This window comes from Pagrus pagrus (genome assembly GCF_965226575.1).
Source record: "Pagrus pagrus genome assembly, chromosome: 12".
In the NCBI taxonomy this organism is placed as follows: Eukaryota; Metazoa; Chordata; class Actinopteri; order Spariformes; family Sparidae; genus Pagrus; species Pagrus pagrus.
The window spans coordinates 20,238,415-20,259,500 of NC_140196.1; the positions used below are offsets into that span (position 1 = coordinate 20,238,415).

Consider the following 21,086-nt stretch of genomic DNA (forward strand, 5'->3'; position numbering starts at 1 on the left):
TGACAGGAAACTTTGTTGTTTCTCTCCTAAATGCTTTTTTTTGCACAGTTTTTATGCGTGGGTGGAAGGAAGGGTGTTATTGTCAGTCTATTCGATTACTTCTGCTAACAATTGAATATAATTTGTGTTTAATGGAAGCTAGTTTAAAATTGTTTAAAAATAAAGACACAGTACCAATACGAGCAGCTGAACATATGCATGCACAAGATCGCTGTTGATAATGGGCATAATGTAATATTGACTATATGTATACAAAATAAACACAGATCAAGTCCACCGTCTACAAGTCTTAATATTTTTATTAATGACAAACATGTTCAGTAAAGTCTCAATTAAAGGTGCAGTATGTAAGAATTCTTCTTCCTCCTGTCTCAACAAAATGGTGGCAGCATGTCAACAAAGTAACTGCTCACTGATGTAGCTACTGTTAGCTAGTCAGTCCAGTTAGCCGTGCAGCTGGGATCCTATTAGCTGAATCTGTCCGGACTGGGAGCTCAGAGCGCTGGGAAAGTGTTGGTGTTGTTTACACCACTAGAATAGTAGCTTTGGACCTCCAGGAGGAGGGTTTGACCACAAGTGCAATACAGAGGTGATTAACAGTGGTGCCAACTAGGCTTCTGACACCAGTGACGTGGCGGGTTCAGGTGGGGACGAATGAGGTGTAATGCAGGAGAGAGTCAGCATCAATCTCTAGAGGGCTGAACTATGCTATCAAACTATCCTCTACAAAGTGGTAGAACAGGCCTGGACTGGCTTGTTAGCATACTAGCTTCAGTAGATATCTCCACAACATGATACATAGATGCCTTTGACATATCGTCAACACTGTAATTTATTTATTCACACTGTTGATTATTTTGGTACATTTTTGAATGTTTCAAACTAAAATTCCTACATATTGCACCTTTAAAATCTCCAGATCTCAATCACTGTAGTTCTGTTTTTTTTTTTAATCTCCCACTGGTCTAACCTGCCTTGATGTTTGTTTAGTGAAGCCTTGCTGCAGCTCACTGGTGAGAGTGAAAGGTAATGCCAACAGATGGTAATCCTATATATTCATAAACAAGCTTAAAAAAACATAGAAAGCTCATGTTGCTTCTCAACATTAGATTCGTCTAAATCTTGAAGGGAAATAGGGGGAAATGATCATGATGTCTGTGCTCGTATAGTGTGCCAGAATTGAACACAAAGAAAATTTGTGATCACGAGCACAAAGTTAAAGAAAACGCCTGCCAAGATATAAATACGTTTTGGGGTAAGATAAGCAGGAACATGTTATTATTCACTGGTTCTTTAACATAGTAAACTAAAGCAGCCTGTTCTTAATTATATTATTATATAATATAATAACTTATATTTAAGTTATTATATATCATTATATAATATAATTGTATATAATTAACAACATGCAGCAGTTCTTGATTCAGGGTTGCTTGGGAATTTCTCAGTTTTTCATTTAAGAGCAGTTAGTTCCTGATTTGTTGACTCATTTATTGGTAAGTACTCAGGGTTTTGTGTCACTCAGATTAATATACAGCTGCAGAGGCACAGACAGGAAGTGGTGGGAACACAGATGAATGCAACTGAGCCTTTTGGAGAGTTGAGGACTTTACGCACACTTTCTGTAGTCTACTTGTGGCATTCAAAATAGGGGTTTGTTGCAGTTATGGCATTAAGAAAGGCCACACACCCTTTCTCTCATATGTGAGATCAATTTTGTCACAATATTCAGATATTCACAGTAAACGAAAGAAACTAAAATGAGCTTAAGGAAACCACAGAACTTCAGTATTCACATAAATACACTGACACAACTGTGTCAAAAGTGTCTTGAATTAATTTACGAAGATGAAGCACAAATGTCACAGTTTAATTAGCATTGCAGCTTTAATTTGCTGCTAAAATGCAGATTTGATGTGAAAACAAACATATGACTGACACATGTGGTGGGCAAATGTAAAATTAAACTTAAAGAGGGGGGTGTAATATTCAAGTGTGTATTAGGATAAAAAGTAAGTGACTCTTCTTCACTCCTCGGGGGCATCTCAGGCAGGTTTACAGCGACAACATGCTCTCATATTCCCCACGGTATTTATAACTCGGTCAGCTGACCTTGCACTTGGGCCGATCCACTACACGGGGAGAGCAACTCCGAACGAGACGAGCTAATTAACTGATAATTAACTGAATTAAAAACCTAGACATATCCCACAACAATCTCGCTGGCACGTGTAAGAACAGTTTTAATCGAGCTGGCGAATGTTTACCGTACGTACGTGGCTGAAATGACGCAGACGGCGCTGAGCAGCTCCCCCGCCCCGCAGATAATGGTACGGCCCTGTGTTGAAATTCCGAGAATTGAGCTGCTGTGTTTCTTAGAACTGGATTCTCAGAACTGGTGATGCACAGAGTTTCGAGGAAACTTTTACAAGGTGACTTTTTTTCCCTTCCTATTTTCTCAGCATTAGGTCAGATGTGTAGTGAAGTAGCAGATGCTCGTGTGGCTGCCTCGGCTTCTCCGGGGCTGGATTGTTTGAATGTTTTCATGCTTTTCTTTTAGCTAAAAGTGAACTAAGATATTTGTGAAGTATGAGGGTTGACTTTGACAGCTGCACGGTCTTTGACTGTGTTTTAAAACGGAAGTGTGACTTTTAAGGCTGTGCGTGGATGTCATGTCACCACTTGGTGGTTTAAGTAGGCTTTTATGGCTGCCGTTAGAGCTTTTTTTAACCTTTACCCGTGGCAGCAGGCATGTTTAGCTACAGACGTTTTGTTTCACTTCATGTTGTTGTTGTTGTTGATGATGAATTTGATAAACCACCTGCCTAGAAGTTAGAGGCTCGTGCAAAAGTGGCGCAACAGGATCGGTCACATCTTGTTTTCTTCTCTGCGCACATTTCTGCTGTCGACAAACAAAAATATTTTCACTCCGCTAAACGTCTCCAACGCAGCGCCGAAGCCTTCCCGCCATTAGTTGTTATAAGAGCGAGCACTTCGTAAACGTAAATAAGCCACAGGACGGTCCCCAGACATGACAAATTAACACTTTATCTAAACTTGAACGGACTTGTGCTGGCTTGCTCGGCGTGGCTCGCAGTCACTGCTAACCACTCCTTGAAATCGCATCCTTCGAAATCATGATATCTCACTTGGGTCTAATATTATTATTATTTTTTTTTTTACGGTCTGGAAATAAGTCGAGAGATTAGTTTAGCAGGAGGGGAGAACATGTTAATGGGCTAAATGAGATGAGTTCTACTTATGTCGGGGAACAGGAAACCTCTCTGTGTACTGGCAACCTAATCTGAGCAGCGAGGACGGAATGTGCTCAACGTCAAACACGTTTACAACCTGCAGGCTGCCAGCACTTCAGCCTGCTCGCTTCACACGCTGGGAACAAACTGCAAGAGACGAGGACACGAATCACACACATAATACTCTGATTTTAACTTCAGAGGGCGGCTACATGTCATCGTGTTTGCGTATACGTTTATTGTCTCGGCTTAGGATTTGTTCTCGCCCTCAAAATGATGACCAACTTTATTCTAAGTCATGTGGAGGTCGATCGGCTGTTAAGAAAATTCACTGTTTTCGATAATAATGCCAGAGTATCGATCATATCCTATGTTATAACACCGTGATTGCGGCCCAGTAAGAAGTGAGGCATGGATCGGGAAGATTTAGTGAGCCTACCTTTTACTTTTCTCTTTGCAATGACGCCGCCTCTCGATAAAACACAGTCAAGACACTTGTTGGCTGCAGAGCTTGTTTTGATTATAAACCCTGAAGGCAGGTGGCTTGTACTAGCTCATAGAAAGAGTGTGAGCCGGAGGGCATGTAATGTAATAAGACTGCTCATTACCTTGTATAATCAGTGTTGATTTATGTATCATTTACTAATTATGTTTTATTAGAGTTTAGGTATTTGTGGTCTGTAGTGTGATTTTACTTGACCTATCCCATCTATGCTTCAACATAACGTTTACCTGCATTGTTGTTGCATTAAACGTGTTATTATTTAGTAGTAAAGCAATGTAACTCAGGCTTAATTTATTTTTCTGAAAATATGGTTTATTTGAGCAGATACTGGTGCCAGTAATATCCCATAATGTTATTTTTTACCCAGCCTGCAGTATGTGTACCATGGCTGCGACTAGAGATTATTTTGTATTAATCTGTCGATTCTTTTTTTCAATTAATCGATTAGTTGATTGGTCTATAACATTATGAAAAATGACGATCAGTGTTTCCCAAAGCCCAAGATGACATCCTCAAATGTGTAGTTTGTCCGCAACAGTGGATCGATCAGACAATTTTGACTATTTTTCTTAAAAAATTACTGACAAAAAAATTACTGACAATTAATTTAAGAGTTGATAACTAATTGAGGCTAATTGATTGATCAATCTATGAATCAATCGTGGCAGCTCTAATGCATAACTCTTGTGTGCCTCTTTTTGAGTGACTAATAATGAACCAATTTTCTCAAATGTATTATTTCTGCCCTTGCTCAGATTTCGACAGCATGGCCACGACTGCCGATGGCTGCATTCAATTCACACGCCATGCAGGTGACGTCCTGCTCAACTTCAACCGCCTCCGCAGCAGGAACATCCTGACTGACGTCACCATACAGGTGGATGGACAGCAGTTTCACGCTCACAAGGCCATCCTGGTGGCCTGCAGGTACGCACCTTCATAATATCTGACACAGTACCTTTGGACTTTCTTATTTATTCACTGCACCTAATGAAGAGACGCTATTTCTGGGACCATATTTAATATTTTTTACATCAGTGAATTACTGCCCCTGACTCAGCCGCACCATCTAATTTTCATATCTCATCCCAAATAAATTAATTGTCAGCAGTTAATGACTCTCATCTGTTCTCTTCCAGTGGCTTCTTTTATTCTGTGTTCATGGACCCCGAGAACGCAAACCTTAGTGCCATCAGCTTGGACCCCAAAGTGGACCCCAAGGGTTTCTCCATCCTGCTGGACTTTATGTACACGTCCTGTCTGGACCTCAAGGACAGTCTGGTCCTGGTCACCATGAACACAGCCATCTACCTCCAGATGGAACATGTGGCCGACACCTGCCACAGGTTCATCAAGTCCAGGTAAGGTAACGGAGAAAATTTGACCACTGTCATGTCTTGGTTAAAATGGAGGCGATCTGAGGCAATAACTTGTTTATGATTATGTTCCTGCAGGCATCTGTCTGTGAATACTGAAGAGCTACAGATCAACTCACTACACCTGGCTAAGGAGATCCCCCCTTCAAGGCTTGGCAATGAGAAAGAGTCAGACTTTCAGAGCAACCACACAACAGCCTCATCCTCCCTCTACATGCCCAATGTTTTCAGGGGGATCAACACTTCTGGCTCCTATCATGTCTATGGGGACCACCACGTCCCTGCTGGGAAGCAGGAAGGCTCCCATAAGAAGCGATGCTCGCAGGAACCCAGCACCAACATGGCTCACAATGAGTCCACTACCATCATCTCCCACCCAGTGCCATGCAACCCCAGTTTCCCCACCACTACCACCCGACCAGCAGGAGCTCATGGGAGCCTTCAAAGGCCTGGCACTCCCATGGAGGAAGACAGTATTCAGCATCCACAGACCAGCTGCCTAAGATTATCTCCAGGTTTTATCAAAGGTGTGATTTGTAGCCCTCAAAGCCCCCTTAGATCTGACTGCCAGCCCAACTCGCCCACCGAGTCCAACAGCAGCAAGAACGCCACGCTGAGTCTCAAACAGCCCTCAGACTATTCCGCAGCACGCAACTGGAAGAAGTACAAGCTGATCGTTCTGAACCAAGCGACTCAGGGAGGCGGTGATGAAGGTCCGGCCATGTCCCCAACGACGAGCCCCTGCAGGGGTGGTGCAGCAGGTGGACACGGTGAGGTCCAGGCAGAAGAGGGAGCCAGTGACCACACAGATGAAATGCTTATGCCTCAGAGTGTGGACAGCTGCAGCAGCAGCACCTGTAGCAGCATCAGGTAAAAGTCCAGCTCACTGTGACGACAGCTTATATAAATCTCTTAAAGAGGAGAACTTAATTAACTCTGTGGTCGTCTTTCTATGTGCAGCCACAGCAGATGCTCCTCCTGTGGCTGCGACAGCCCTCAGTGCATGGAAATGGGTCACCTTTCTCCAGACTCATACAGCAGAGACGACACCACCAAACTACACTCAGAGTACTCCTCCTCCAGCTGTGGTAAGTGGACTCACTCAAGTCACAATGATTTGGCAGGATTATTTAAAACAAAACCTCTGAAGTGTAAAACTGATTTTATCGCTTCTTTCAACAGAAAACAACACCTACTTCTGCAACGGGTGTGACTCCAAGTTTATAGAGGAAGATTCCCTGAAAGACCACATGGTCCAGGTCCACAGTGACAAGCCATACAAGTGTGACTGCTGCCAGGCCGCCTTCCGCTACAAGGGCAACCTTGCCAGCCACAAGACCGTTCACACTGGTAAGAATCATTCCTATAAGTACCATCAACTTGACTAAATGGATGTGACTCTTTCCTTCATTGCACCACCTGCTGATCTTAACTTCCAGGTGCGAAGCCGTACCACTGCAACATCTGTGGCGCCCAGTTCAACCGACCAGCCAACCTCAAGACGCACACCCGCATCCACTCTGGAGAGAAGCCATACAAGTGTGAGACGTGTGGCTCCAGATTTGTCCAGGTGAGAAAAGAAAATTAGCCGCATCTTCGGGAAAGCTTTCGCAGGTGTCGAACAATTGCTCAGGTGTAAGTTTTTAATTCATGTTGTCGCTTGCCTCCAGGTGGCCCATCTTCGCGCCCACGTGTTAATTCACACAGGAGAGAAGCCGTACCCTTGTGAGATCTGTGGAACGCACTTCCGCCACCTTCAGACGCTCAAGAGCCACATGCGCATTCATACCGGAGAGAAGCCTTATCATGTAAGCTTCTCCCCCCACCCATCCTCCTTATCCACTGTGTGTGTTGGCTAAAAGGAGAGTAATCCTCTCTCCCCCGTGATCCATGTGCCTATCAATAGTTATAAATCCTGAGTGGTAATCCTTGAGAGCTATGAAGTATAGCTGTGGGGGTTGGGAGATTCTAACAGTCCGTTTGAAAAAGTGATTCTAAACGATGCTTTTCTTTTCCTCAGTGTGAAAAATGCGACCTCCACTTCAGACACAAGAGTCAGCTGCGGCTTCACCTGCGACAGAAGCACGGCGCCGTCACCAACACCAAGGCTCAGTATCGCAGGACTCCCAGCAACATCATCGCCGGCCTGGTCAGCTCCTGCTGAGGCCGCCGCCGTCCTGCCCCGCGTCATCTTTTGTGTTTTCATTTTGTATCGGCTGCCATGTTGTCAAAAGAGTTTTATTTTTCACAGACAGAAATATTACATATATGCCCTTTATGCATTTATATATGATGCACATTACCTTATGTAAGCTCTTTGGTATTGCAAAGATTGTAGAAGTTAATGCTTTTGTTGTGAATGTCTAACAACAGAATGTACATTTTGAATGTGAATTTGAGCTGGTATTTCTCTATTTAGCAAAAATACTGAACAGAATGTCAGCGTTGAAGGACAGTCCTCTTTCTCATTTGGATTGAGAATTGCTGTTACAGTTTTGCTTTAGATGCTGGTATGAATTTACCTGGTAGCGTGGTCACAGTTTATGCAGTTATTTTTGTTTAGATTGTGTTTGTAAATAAGATAATATATATTTTCAGATTGCCATCTGCTGGCAGAGTACGAATATATTTACGTTAAAGTTTTGTTTTTTATGTCCAGTGAGCGTCACTGACTGTCAATAACACAAGGGCTTGTTATTTTGCCATATCATAGCTTGAGGTACGTATTGTAATATGTACAGATTGACACTCTTAAAAAATTGCTGTGTTCTTATTTTCTTTTCTTTTCTAGCCTCTGTTGGTATTTTGCACATACTTACAATGCTGTAATTCATATATTTTCATATTTTTCATTCAAATATTTCTACTTAAAATGTTCTTAACATGTTGAAGTTGTTCGTTAGATCCCGTGCACCCCAGCACTTGCTATATTCTTATTTATGTTCTAACTGTTCTTTGCTGTATTGTATCACACTTTGGGTGCTGCAATGATCCATTTTCCCAAGCGGGATCATTAAAGTTTGATGGTATTTTATCTAACCATATGCATCATAGTGCACTCATATGAACCAGTACATTCATAGTGCCTTACATTCACACATTTCTATTGGCTACTTTCTCAGACTACTAACACGTCAGAAGTTTGACTATATGAAAGCCCCGGTAGTTAATAACTTCTTTTCTTTTTGATGCATTTCACATTTGGTACGTTGCCCTGTTGTCATGTGTATGCATGTCAGGTACTGGAAATTTTGGAAATAATCTGTTGTGTGTAGCTCTTAAAATGCAGATACACCAGGCCTCAAGCTAAAAAAAAAAATGCTCAGGAATATTAGTAAAATGTAAGCCAATGTCTTTGTAACTGCAGATATATATATGAAATATATATATGACATGAAAATAAAATGTACATTACGTAGCACGTGTTGCATCAGTCGTCTTCATTATTTTCAAATAAGCTGGTTTGAGCAAATACTTAATTGAAACTTAAGTATTTTACTGAATTTTGTTGTATTATTATACAAATCTCTGGTGTTCACACCTATGGGCCATCATTAATTCTCAGACACAGATTGAAACTGACTCAAGTGGAGCATTTGGAGAAGTGCACACTTTTAGATTTTAGTTATCCAATCAATTAACCTCGATATGTATGAAGTAGCTTGAAACGACACTATGTGACTTTTAATGTTATTCCAGAGAAAAATAGTCTAATAGTTGAATCTCATTCCCAGATCGTCAAACACCAACACTTTGGGTTAATGGTTGGGGTCAGATGCCAAAGACCTGATACGGTATTTGATTTTAATTGGTATTTGACAATCTGGTCCGGACAGTGGTGAGGTGGACAGTGGAGTGGTTGATGTTAGCTTGGCTCAGGTCTAGCCCCCTGCAATCCAGATGAAACATGGCGAGAGACTCAATAATCAACTATCTTTCTGGAAATAGTTGCAGTGTTGCTTTAAATGAATTGATTTTACAGAGGACAAGAAATGACCTGTTCATCAATAATACAAACAAAAATATGAAGCTTTACATATATAAATGAATGCTGAAATAAGCAGGAGGCTGTCTAAATAAGCTGACATGTAGAAATATAAGAAAAAAATACAAATGCATTATGTACGCAGTATGTATTTTAGCAAATATTTACTATAAAGTCAAAACATTGATTTTGGCACTCATTTAATGATGAATGATCGATTCAAGTTTGTCATATAATATCTTATTGAAAGTGAATGATAAAAATAAAAGACAATCAAATACTCAGGTACACCTGTTCAAATTACTGATGTCAGGCACCCCCTACTGGCTGATTCAGATGAAAGCTGGAAAAAGTGCATACGGTCTGTAAAAGCTAGTGTAGTAGTTAATAACTTAATAACTAATAACAAATTGATGGACCACAGCACTATACTGATAGTTAAATATGTACAAAAATAAAGGACAAAATGTACAAATAGGTACCCCCTCTTCATTAATTGAGAAAAACAAAGGGAAAACAAATTTTTACTTGTCAGTCTTGCCCCCCCCCTCCCTCCTTCAAGCAGATACAGTACAGATTTAAGAACATGTTCATTTTTTTCTTCAAGTTTTCTCATTGACTATGCCCAAATCTCATAGCTGTGATGAAGCACATTGAGGTTTTCCGGTACAGATTGAAGTATTTATCAAAGAATGGGCCGTCTATCACTGAATCATCTACCCTGTTACAGTACATGGCACAGATGCAACTAACCATGCCCTTGAAGTGCTGTGGATTAAGCACGAGACACATGTTTTATGCATTTTATTCAGAGGCTATTGGCCGTTTTGTCAAGTATGTCATCATCAGGTTCAACAACTATTTGGTCTGAAGCATTACGGCTGCTTCCAGTGACATGATATTCTGAAGACATTAGTGATATACAGTATACCATTTTTTGTGGCGATTTCCAGTACTAGAAGTGTCTATGATTGACAAGCGAGTGCCCCTCTAAGCTAATGATCTGTTTTGTTCCTATGCAAAGGCCTCAAACTATGATGAAAGTAGCTGCTAGGCACCTCTACTTCTCAGTTGTAACAATACATATTGTACACACACTCACAAACAAACAGTGCAGCATTTACAAAAAAGATGGAAAACAAAAAAAAGGAGTAAACAAAAGTAAAAAGTCATATGAATTGACATATAAACTTATAGTGTAATTGCAGTTGATAAAAAGAAAACTACTATAAAAGTAAGTGAATGTCGTTGGCAGTTGGGGAAGCTCAACCCTCTTTGTCTAGGATGGCCTTCACATCAGCAAACACCTGGAACAGAAATGTAGAATACAGGAAAGTTTACTCTGACTTGACATAAACAAAGAGTGTATGTCAAACTTGACAATTTGGGCACCATTCTCATCAGTTATGGGAACATTTTACTTATTAACTTCATTGCAGAGTTTTGGAGATGAAGAGACACTGTCACAAACACGTTTATAGTGGAGTCCAACAGGCCAAAAACACCAGTAAGGTTTTACATCAAATGAGGGATATTGTCTGAGGCAGGGCAACAAGTACGGATTATTTCTTTTAATTGAGTAATCGTTACGTTCATAAAATCTCAGAAAAAGTAAAAAAATGTAAAAATGTCTACCACAATTTCCTAAAGCTCAAGGTGACATCGACTGAATGATTCTTATGTTTGGCAAACAGTCAAAAAAACACAAATATACAGAGTTTTCCATGACACAAGACAGAACCAGTGATGGTCGGCATCTGTAACTATTTTCTGTTGATTTACTAAACACTTATTCTCTTCAGCTCTGATCTGAAGTACCGTGACCGACTAATTATGGAAGGTTAAAGCAACATTATGTAGAAATTGAAAGGAGCGAGGGCCAAAACCACAAAATAACACCTAACAACTTGTAGCAAACAACAGTTTGGACTGTCAGCCAGCTGTTGCCGGATCGAGTGGGTGCAACATCTTAGACTTCAAGTCTGTAACGTCACCATGTTTCTGAAGGAATGATTATGGAAATGATACTGCGTCCTTTCATATCGGTCACTTGGTGGACTTACAAAATCCAAAGACATGTTTTCCTGTTGTTTTTAAAGCACATCTAGTGGCCATCAGATGAACTTCATCTTAAGGCATTTCCCCTTTGGCTTCAACAGAACAACATCTGGAGAAGCTTTGCCTTCCCATGTTTTTTTGTTGTTTACTATGTTGTCTAAAAATCCCCCACACACCAGTGTTCAAGTCAATGTTGAAGTGCCTTAAGCTGCAGTTCATTCAATTCCCACACTTATCACTAGAACAGAACAAAAAAACAATTATTAGACTGTGGGCAGTGGTGGGAAAACCCTCACATGTCCCCTTAAGAGCACACGTGTTGGTGTAGCTGTCGTTAACTGATGACAGGCTTGTCCCGACAGCATGACATTTGAAAGCAGTGTTCTCATCAGTGCCAGTTACTATTGCACAAAAAAGGAGAGGGGGTGATGAAACTGATGTAGAAGTGTTGAAAGAGCCCATCTAAAGCCACCATAACTTGCTTTGTGGTGTCAGGCGCTATTTCATGAGACTCGATGGACGGTCCATCTCGGTGCGACTCGGTATAACTTGGCTTGCTCAAACTGGTAATGGAAGTGCAAACAACCACGGCATGGTTTGATTCAGTGCGGCCAACGGTGCAGATGGAAAGACCCTACGTGGGTGGTGCCAATAGATGTTACTCACCTCATCCACACAACGAGAGGCATCTACAGTGCGCACCTTGCCAAGTTTCGCGTACTGATCAACGATTGGTCGTGTAGACTGCAGGTAGGTTTGGATTCTGCATCAAAGGAAAACATGCCTGGTTATTGGGGTCAGATGACACAAGGGACTCAGAGGAGACACAAATTAGGTCAAAATCACACATGCAGGTATCCACCAGTCAGTTAAATGGGTCAGACAGATCTATACTGATCAGATGTGCTTGTTGTACTTTGTTACGAAAGGACAGAAATCAGTATCTGAAATCAATGAATGGTAAAAAAGCAACATGCAGAAACAACACTAATTACAGTACATTCTACAATCTTGGTTTCAACACTGTCAAAGTCCAAAGTTTTTTGTTTGTGCTGAAGGACTGAACCTTTTCTCCAAACTCTCTCTGTTGTCATCTGTGCGTCCACTGCTCTTTCCCCTTTCTAGACATCTTTGGATGCAAACCTGTGGACAAAAAAGACAAAGAACTCATGCTCAATGTAAAATGTCTCGCAGGATATCTGCTCAGTTCTCTGTGTATCATAAAACAGCACGCTTTGTGGTTTCCATGACGTACCTCATTGCTGCAGTCAAAGAAAAGCACAAATTTGACATCTGCTTGGCCCTCCATGACAGTGTTCCAGCCCTGAAGGTTGTCCTCATTGCGAGGGAAACCGTCTATGAGGAAGCGGAACTTCTTCTCGTCTTTCTGCATGGTGTCTTCCATGGCCTTTCAAAACAGAAACAACGGCAAATATTTTACTCGGAATGTGAATTCACTGAAATCACTGTTTATTCAAATGATGAATCAGAACCGGATTCCAAACTGAACTAGATAGTAACACATAGATTCTGCTCAGTTTGCTCTGTATAGGCACAATTTCTGGAAAATGTGTGACTTTAGAATCCTAGAGAAGTTTTATCTTGTAAAGGACTAGACCTGCTCCAATTGGAAAGTGTAATGAGGTTGTGAATTGGTACTATATTAATAAAACAGACTTGACTTGGAAATGAGTTTTTTTCTCAGAATATCAACTCCCTCCCCAGCTCTGTAATTTTCTTTTAAACCTTTAAAAGCCCTAATACACCGTAATAATAAAACATAATTTTGTCAAAAACAAAAATAAAGTTGCAACTGTTTTTTTTAAGGTGTTATTTCTAAAAATCTGTCCTGAATTTGAAGGTAGCACCCAAAAACATAGGTTCTATATTTCTGATTAATAAGGAAAATAGAAGTACAAGTATTTAATTTATTGACCTTTTTTTAATTTTATTTTGTTTAGTTACTACACTAACAGCTGGCATATATCTCCCAGCTGAAATACCGTTGGCTATCTGAGCTATTATGAGACAGGACGGGCCGGGGCTAGCTGGTTAGCATGCTAACTTTGGCAGACATCTCTGAAACACAGTACGTAGCCGTCTTTCACATTTCTTTAAACTCTGTTGATAATGTAAGTCCATTTTTGAATGTTTTAAACTAGAATTCTTGCCGTACCTTACACAATGCTCCTTTATTAATTTTTGATATATTTTTTTCATTGTATACACCCAAAAATAAGGATGAATGCCATTCACAAGTTACCAGAGCCTTAAGTGATGTCTTCACTCTATTTATCATGTCTGACCAACAGTCAAAAAACATATTAAAATCTAATGATATGAATTTGTGATCAGAGTTTAAGTTGAACCCTTTTCCTGTATACGTTAACAAAAGTCGAATTTGATGAATTGCAAACAGCTGATTGAAGCTGTTAACCCCTCACTAACTGATCTGGATTTTTTTCTTACTGGACAAACAACAAACTGATTTACAGCCTGTATATGGTGCATACCGTCCTGAGTAACTTGATGGTGATCTCCACAGGGACAATTTTTCCCTCCTTGATGTGGGTGTCAATGAGCTGTCCGACTTCTGATCCCTCTCTAGCGCGCTCTTCCCTCAGCAAGTCCCCTGCTGACAAATGAGTGTAGCTGAAGCCCTGAGAGACAAAAACAAACAGTTTTAGTGTTTACCTCATGTGATGGAAATTATGTAACAAAGAAAAGCACTTGAAGCGAAAGGGACAGTTGGTCTTGTTAAAAAAAAAAAGTTTATATCAACACTGAAGCTGCATTTGAGCAGACAGCCTCTAGAGACAGGCTGAGAGAGATTTTTCCTCACTCACAGGCCAGGGAGAGGTCTTTGCTTGTGTACTGAATGAAAGGAGCCTCTATGCACAGCTGCCATTCAGACCAAACGCGCCACACTTGAAGCGCAACAGCCAACACCCAGTAACATCCGTGAACAGAGGTAGTTATAAAGTCTCTCTTATAGAGGCTCCCTCTCAGTCTAACACACGCACACATCAAAGAATCCACACTGGCCCCCAGTAGAGCTGCAGCTCCATCAACTTTCATGAGTTTCACTTTCAGACATACATCAAAGCAGCATCCTTGGGAGAAGTTCTAGCTTTTCAAACTCTTTGGGTGGCCTGTTCAAAATAACTTTTCGTCAAACTCCTGCTGCTTCTTCGACTGGCGCATGCCTGACGAAGGGAAGAAGTGAATGCAGAATAAATCTTTATCATTGGATTGTTTCGCTCTGCTTGGCATCAACCATGCTCTATAGCCCTTCCTGGCTCACAGACTGGACTTGATTCATGTTCTATTATTAATAACAACACAGCAGATGAGCCTCTGCAGACAGTCGCAGACTACTTATCTGGAACTTTAAAATAGACTAGAGAAGATAGGTTTCCTTATTGTATTGTGTTGTGTTGTTAATGTTCCTCAGTCAATAAATGTCACGTCACCAGCTGTTTCTGTTTATTTAAAGATTATGGAGTGGCCAAGCGCACTCCAGACTTCCACTGGCCATTACATAACCTTAACTACATGCATAAGTCAAATGATAGGGTTGCATCACGTACCAAATGTCAATAGGCTGTCTCCTGCTGACTCTCTTCTCTGTGTGAAGCTACTAGCTAAAAGTTAGCATATTCTCACAGGCGTTTGACCACACATGTAACAGTGGGATACAATACATTGTTTTTAATGCTTTAACTCAGAGCTCTGAAGAAATAAAGATATTAAAATGGTACTTTAGCACAGGCTTCTTATAGCTCATAAACTATACACCCTGTGTGGCTAACTAGCTAGCAGGCTAACACAGGTTCATTTTAGAGGACAACCGGAAGTCGATGTAATTTAGACATTACTAGATAGAAAACCCCGCTATTAAAAAGGCACAGCCATCCAAAAATTAACTAAATACTATTCTCATCACGACATGCCTCATTCTAACCATCAATGTCAGAACTTTTCATTGTCTTTTCTCTCGCCATCTATCGTACCTCCACGATTTTGGAGCACTGGGTCCCTTTGCCGGCGCCAGGCCCGCCCAGCACGAACACAACCTGCGGCTTCATCATCAGCGACAAGCGGTGAAATAATCTCGGCACCCTCTGAGACGCGATACCAAACAAGCGGCCGATCATAAACCAGGACTGGCAGCTACACCCGGGATCCGGCGGGGTGGGGACAAAAAATAATAAGCCGAGCTAGCCGGTGAATGCGTGTCAGTATCGGCCGATGAGACAAACGACACCACTTCCGCTGTTGACTCCGCTGACCAATGGCGCTTCACGTCGGAGTGACGCAGCTTGAAGCCCCGCCCGCGTGCACTTGTTATTTTTTTTCAATGCAGAGGTCGGGTGACGCCCCTCCCCTGCCTCTCCAGCATCAGCACCTCCACACCGAACAAGGCGACTCGCGGCTGGGGAAAGGATGCTCTGCGGTCCGCGATGCTCACCGGCTCGAGGAGACGTAGCGACGGCACGGCCAACCGAGAGACGCTCGAGCCGCTTAGTGTAGTCACCGCTTTCTGCACGTTTATGCTGCCTCGCTGCCTCCATTCATGATGCACCATTCATGCATCCCCAAGAATGGAAGCACACTGCGAGGAAAACATGAAAATAGCCTGTCATAGCCGCGCTGTCTCGCCTTTATAAGACACGTTCTCGCTCGCTTGATGGAGCTTCTTTTCATGTAGGTCAAGGTGATGAAGAGCCCGATTTTAGTCTTTTGAGGGCGCCGCGCGAATGTAGGGCTAATACGGGAGAGCCAAGCAAACAAAAGGCATCCAGCCCCCCTCCTCTGACGCACCTGGCTGCCCTGTCGCCACTTGACATGACAGCGCAGAGCCGGGAGCAGAGCAGCAGGATCAAGGGGCACCGACGTGCGGCCGGACGTGTGGACTCGACAAGGATCAGGGGAGCCTCCGGACACACGGCGGAGAAGCAGCAGCAGCCCAGGGGAGGCCGGATTGCAGTTTCTGGGGACGAGCGCCAAGGGCAGTGCGGCAGTCAGCAGGCAGACCGGGGGGAGGAGGCTGCGGAGATCTGTGATACTTCCCCCCCAGGCCCCACTGCGCTCTCACCTCCACATCATATGATGCTGGATGCTTTTAGGTTTGATCAATGTTGACTGTGATCCTCCCCATTATTTCCTCTCCTTTCCCCCCCCTTCCCAAACAATCAGTGATGATTGGCAAGTAAGAGATTAGATCTGCTCTTCAGGAAAGGGTGGAACCCAGAGGGGACCGATGTGCATACTGGCCAGGTATCATTTGCTCCCTTCTTCTCTGGTTTTGCTCATTTTGCTTGTCGCCGCCTGCACTATGGGCTGTATTCAGAGCATCGCATGCAAGCCCCGCATCAGACGGGAGAACATTGTGGTGTATGAGGTGTCAGCCTCCATTGACCAGTGTCCCACCATCATTGAGGAGAACTCACCGATTGTGCTCCGTTACAAGACGCCTTACTTCAGGGCCTCGGCCGGGGTTGTGATGCCACCAGTGCCCCGGAATGAAACCTGGGTGGTGGGCTGGATCCAGGCTTGCACCCAGATGGAGTTCTACAACACCTATGGTGATATTGGCATGTAAGTGCACAGCAGACCCCATCAGATGTGAACTTTTTGCCACTGGATGAGCTCAGTGTGTGTGTGTTTAGGTTGTATATTGTGTTTGGATGTGTACACCTCTCTTCTCTCACACACACTCAGGACACCCTCACCTGCCAGTGCCCAAAAAAGTCTCTCACTCTCCTCCTCTGTCCACTACCGCAGGTCCAGCTGGGAGTTACCAGAGCTGCGAGAGGGTCGGGTCAAGGCCATCAGCGACTCAGATGGCGTCAGCTACCCCTGGTACGGCAACACCACCGAAACAGTCACCCTGACCGGACCCACGTCCAAACCGTCCCGTCTGACGGTCAGCATGAACGACAACTTCTACCCCAGCGTGACCTGGGCCGTGCCCATCAGCAACAGCAACACGCCCATGCTGACCCACATCACCAGGGACCAGAGCTTCATCACATGGCTGGTGGCCATGAACTCTGTCACTAAGGTAGGGCAGTAACAGAGAGAGAGGTCTGACAAGTTTGTTCCCACATGCATCAAACTCACCTCTTAATAAATCACATTATTATTTTTCTGGGAAATGTTTTGACCAGTTTAAATGAACAACGCCGACTGTGAATCTTTAGAAACTGCTCCTGCATTACACACACAGACTGACTGTGATGTAATCATCTCCCCCTGCACTTTTCCTTCCTGGTGTTAAGTTACAAAGTACCTCATCATCGCTTTCCCCCTGAATAAAGCCCCTGCATCACCCATCAGGAGTCAGCACAGCAGTCTTGTGTTTGTGGAAGAGTTTGATTCTTTTTTAGGCTCTTACAGCGAGAGGTGTCAGGCTGGTTTTCTTCATTGTTGGTAGAAGAACAGAAAACTGACATTAAATGTTGATGTGTTAGCCAAACCTTCTTGTACATTTGTTAAAGGTCCAGCGTGTGGCATTAAAATGTTTTTACTGTACCGCCATCGTAGCTCTCCTACACGCTTGGAAGAGCGTAGGGATGTTCAGTTGTTTGTAATCTGCAACCTCACAGCATAACGCCACTAAATCGTACACACGGCACCTTTAAGATAAAACTATATTTAACTAGAATGACTGGTCAAACAGTCCCCTTTAAAGGTGCAATATGTAAGAATTGGCCACCCGTCAAACTCATCCTCAGAAAAAATAGTGAGCAGCATCTCACCAGAGTGACTGCAAACTGCTGCTAACTGTAGCTGCCGTTAGCTTTTCAGCTAGCAGTCCCGACTGGTAGCTCAGAGCACTGGGGAAGTGTTGGTGTTTACACCACTAGCACAGGAGCTTTGGACCAGGATGAGCTGAGGCTTGCTGGTTAGCATGCCAACTTAAGTAGATATCTCTGCAAGGCAATATATAGACGTCATCATGACAAAACTATTATTTCTTACATACTGCACCTTTAATTCAATCAAGCCTAATCTAATAAAAATCTCCATAGCTTTGTATCACTCAAAATGTTAAACCACCATAATTTAAGCTCACCAGATCTAGGATCCACATCAAATTGTTTATCCAGATCTGAACCAAAAGTTAACAGGGTCTATTCTGGGCCGAGACCCATCCTCCATCCAAGTTTCGTGGAAATCCGTTCAGTAGTTTTTGTGTAATCCTGCTCATAAACCAACCAATCAACTAATGGACATGGGTCAAAAAGTGATACACTGTTTATTAGGCTGCACATTAACTACACATCTATCAGCAGTGGAGGTCATAATGCAAAATCAACTCAACAAAACACTTGAATGAACTTGAAATAGACTGAACCAGACACACACATATAGACAGTATCAACCATTCTAACATGATGCTGCCCTCCTCCTTCCAGGAGCGTATCGTGCTGCAGACGGTGCGGTGGCGGATGCGGGTGGACATTGCCGTGGACCCAGACATGCCGCTGGGCTCTCGGGCCTCGTTGGTGGGTCGTCCCTACCAGGAGCAACCGCACATCCTCAACTACCAAGAGCCCATTCCTCCCAACGCGCTGGGGAGGCCGAATGCCAACGACGCCCAAGTGCTAATGTGGAGGCCGCGGAGAGGGGCGCCACTAGTGGTCATACCGCCAAAATAAGAGCGTCAAACTGTCGCACAGACTAAAATGTAATTGTTCCCTATTGCAGAAAAGGAGGGATGAAGGTGATGAAGTCGTGAAGCCAGTCAGAGAAGAGAAAACTGAAGGTTTCGCTGGGCTCAAGATGCCAGTGGCTCATTATCCCTGAAAGATTTAAGTGGACTCTTCGAACAAGCCAGAGTGGATGTTACATCTTGGATCCGACACAGTACGGTGTCAGAATAGAAGTCTACATCGAACTAGAGCAAAAGGCCCGGCTTGCATCAAGGCTCGTTTGGCCCCCTGACAAGTTTTGGACCGCATTTAAGAGTTCTGCCTGCTTTTAAGCGAAGAAGGAACGCTGTTTTTTTTTTTTTTTAGATGTACCACAGAGGTGATAGACCACAACGAGACCTGCATCCTGCATCCTTATGTAGATCTTATTGCATGAGAGAGTGAGAGAGACACAAAAAAACTGTCCCGGAGAAGTTTAAGAATAGCATTTGTTTTGTATAACTTGATACCTGAAGACATTTTGATTGAAAAGTCAGCCAAAAAACCCCTGCGGGCTGCTTAAACCTCGTCAGTGCCAACAAAGGCCTTTTTCAGCACACTCAGTACCAGAGTTAAAGGATGTATTCAGAAGATTTAAAAGAGACAAAGTATTATATGGATCTTTTTAGTTTAAGATTAACTCATGCATCGATCAGATTGTATTAAGAGCACCCACCTTGCATAAAAGTCTGGAAGAAAAACAAACCTGCTGTAGTTTTCTCTTGACTTTTGCTAATACACCAACATATTTTCAACTCGTAGTGCAGCTGATATTGTATCCAGACGGGTGATGAACTATCAGAGAGATGAGCTGGACCTGTTACCGCATTAAATAAATAACATCAGCTATGCTTTTAATAAGTGCGGTCTAAATGACTTGGGACAGTGCCATACAACTAATTTAAAACAAAAGGGTGATAGCAGTCGAGGCCATGTATATTGCAGTTGGAACGGGGCCCAATTGTACTCAGACCTAATGTAGATTTGATGTGGCACTAATCAGGCCGTGTCGCATCACCAAGTTTCATCAATCTAACTGCAATCAGGGAATTCAAATGTACTCTTAATAGCTTCCTCGGTGTGGAATTAAACCAGACTGCATTTTGAAAAGGATTTATTTGATTCAGTGCCATTTTTGTACAAGGTCGTATCACAGTTTCTCTTCATATCATTAAAGGTGCAGTATGTAGTTCTGGGGAAGACATTTTAATCAGAAGAGAAAGATCTTCATCGACAGATTTTTATGCCTAAAGGGACTAAATAAACAAACTCTCTGTTTTCATGACTGAATAAACTGCTTAAACAAACTGACCTTAAAGGACAACCCAATTTCATACTGTTTTACTTCGTTTATATGTGGCGGACCCTGCCACCTTTCTAGCTTCAAACAGTGTTCTGGGGACCTTAATTTCCTCTGAGAACAGCTTGTTTATTCAGTAATGGAGAAAAAAAAAATGTTTCATTCAGTTTACTTTGTGTTATTACCTCATTAATATTATAAATATAAAGATTCTTGTTCTCCAAAATTACATAGTGCCCCTTTAACGTATATTATTCAGCAGTAGGTTTGTGCAGATAACCACAGATAAACCTTCCTATGTCATGGCTCTGGTCTGTCCAGTGGATCATACTGGGCTCCGTCCAAGTCCCTGCCTGCCACTCCACGCACAAGTCACATGACTCATCCTCCATCTGTGCTTCTCTCCAGGTTCACGCCTCACCTTCCCATCTGCCCGCCTGTTTTCTCCCCTTTCTGTCCACCTCACGACACACACACACACACACACACACACACACACACGCACACACACACACACACACACACACACACACACACACACACACACACACACGCACACGCACACCATCTCCACCCAAATATACTCATTTGCTCCACAACTATGCAAAGATTTTCTGTCTGAAAAAAACTGCCAAAATAGGAACAATGGGTTGTTTTTATTCATCTGCCTCAATGCTGTTTTTATTTGTCAGGGACATTGTTGAATAAAAATGGCTGTCACTACCATGTGAAATACTCAAAGAGGTTTAAATAGGTTATATTAATTCAGTGTGTCTACACATGTCACGGCACAGCAGCTCATTCAGCCATCTGTTGCTATAGAGACTGGTTTGGTGTTTCTGGGTGCACTGCAACTGGAACGGGAAAAAAAGAAAACAGTTCAAAGTATTCATGGGTGTGCCTAGCTC

General features: G+C 42.7%; 3 protein-coding genes across 3 annotated transcripts; 2 read left to right on the plus strand and 1 right to left on the minus strand.

Moving 5' to 3' along the window:
- Positions 1-2,364: 2,364 nt before the first annotated feature.
- bcl6ab (BCL6A transcription repressor b) lies at positions 2,365-8,556 on the plus strand. The gene is made up of 9 exons (XM_084369195.1): positions 2,365-2,432; positions 4,515-4,686; positions 4,899-5,120; positions 5,214-6,005; positions 6,096-6,223; positions 6,318-6,485; positions 6,575-6,705; positions 6,806-6,943; positions 7,156-8,556. Exons 1-9 carry the CDS (start codon positions 2,402-2,404, stop codon positions 7,297-7,299), a joined length of 1,926 nt encoding a protein of 641 aa, XP_084225321.1. The 5' UTR covers positions 2,365-2,401; the 3' UTR covers positions 7,300-8,556.
- Positions 8,557-9,909: 1,353 nt separating this feature from the next.
- Positions 9,910-15,425, minus strand: cmpk (cytidylate kinase). The gene is made up of 6 exons (XM_084369223.1): positions 15,192-15,425; positions 13,692-13,838; positions 12,434-12,586; positions 12,245-12,321; positions 11,845-11,941; positions 9,910-10,427 (listed from the first exon to the last, which is right to left on the minus strand). Exons 1-6 carry the CDS (start codon positions 15,333-15,335, stop codon positions 10,386-10,388), a joined length of 660 nt encoding a protein of 219 aa, XP_084225349.1. The 5' UTR covers positions 15,336-15,425; the 3' UTR covers positions 9,910-10,385.
- A 132-nt stretch (positions 15,426-15,557) lies between these two features.
- On the plus strand, positions 15,558-20,901 carry fam78ba (family with sequence similarity 78 member Ba). The gene is made up of 3 exons (XM_084369217.1): positions 15,558-16,779; positions 16,966-17,245; positions 18,603-20,901. Exons 1-3 carry the CDS (start codon positions 16,442-16,444, stop codon positions 18,843-18,845), a joined length of 861 nt encoding a protein of 286 aa, XP_084225343.1. The 5' UTR covers positions 15,558-16,441; the 3' UTR covers positions 18,846-20,901.
- The last annotated feature ends 185 nt before the right edge of the window (positions 20,902-21,086 follow it).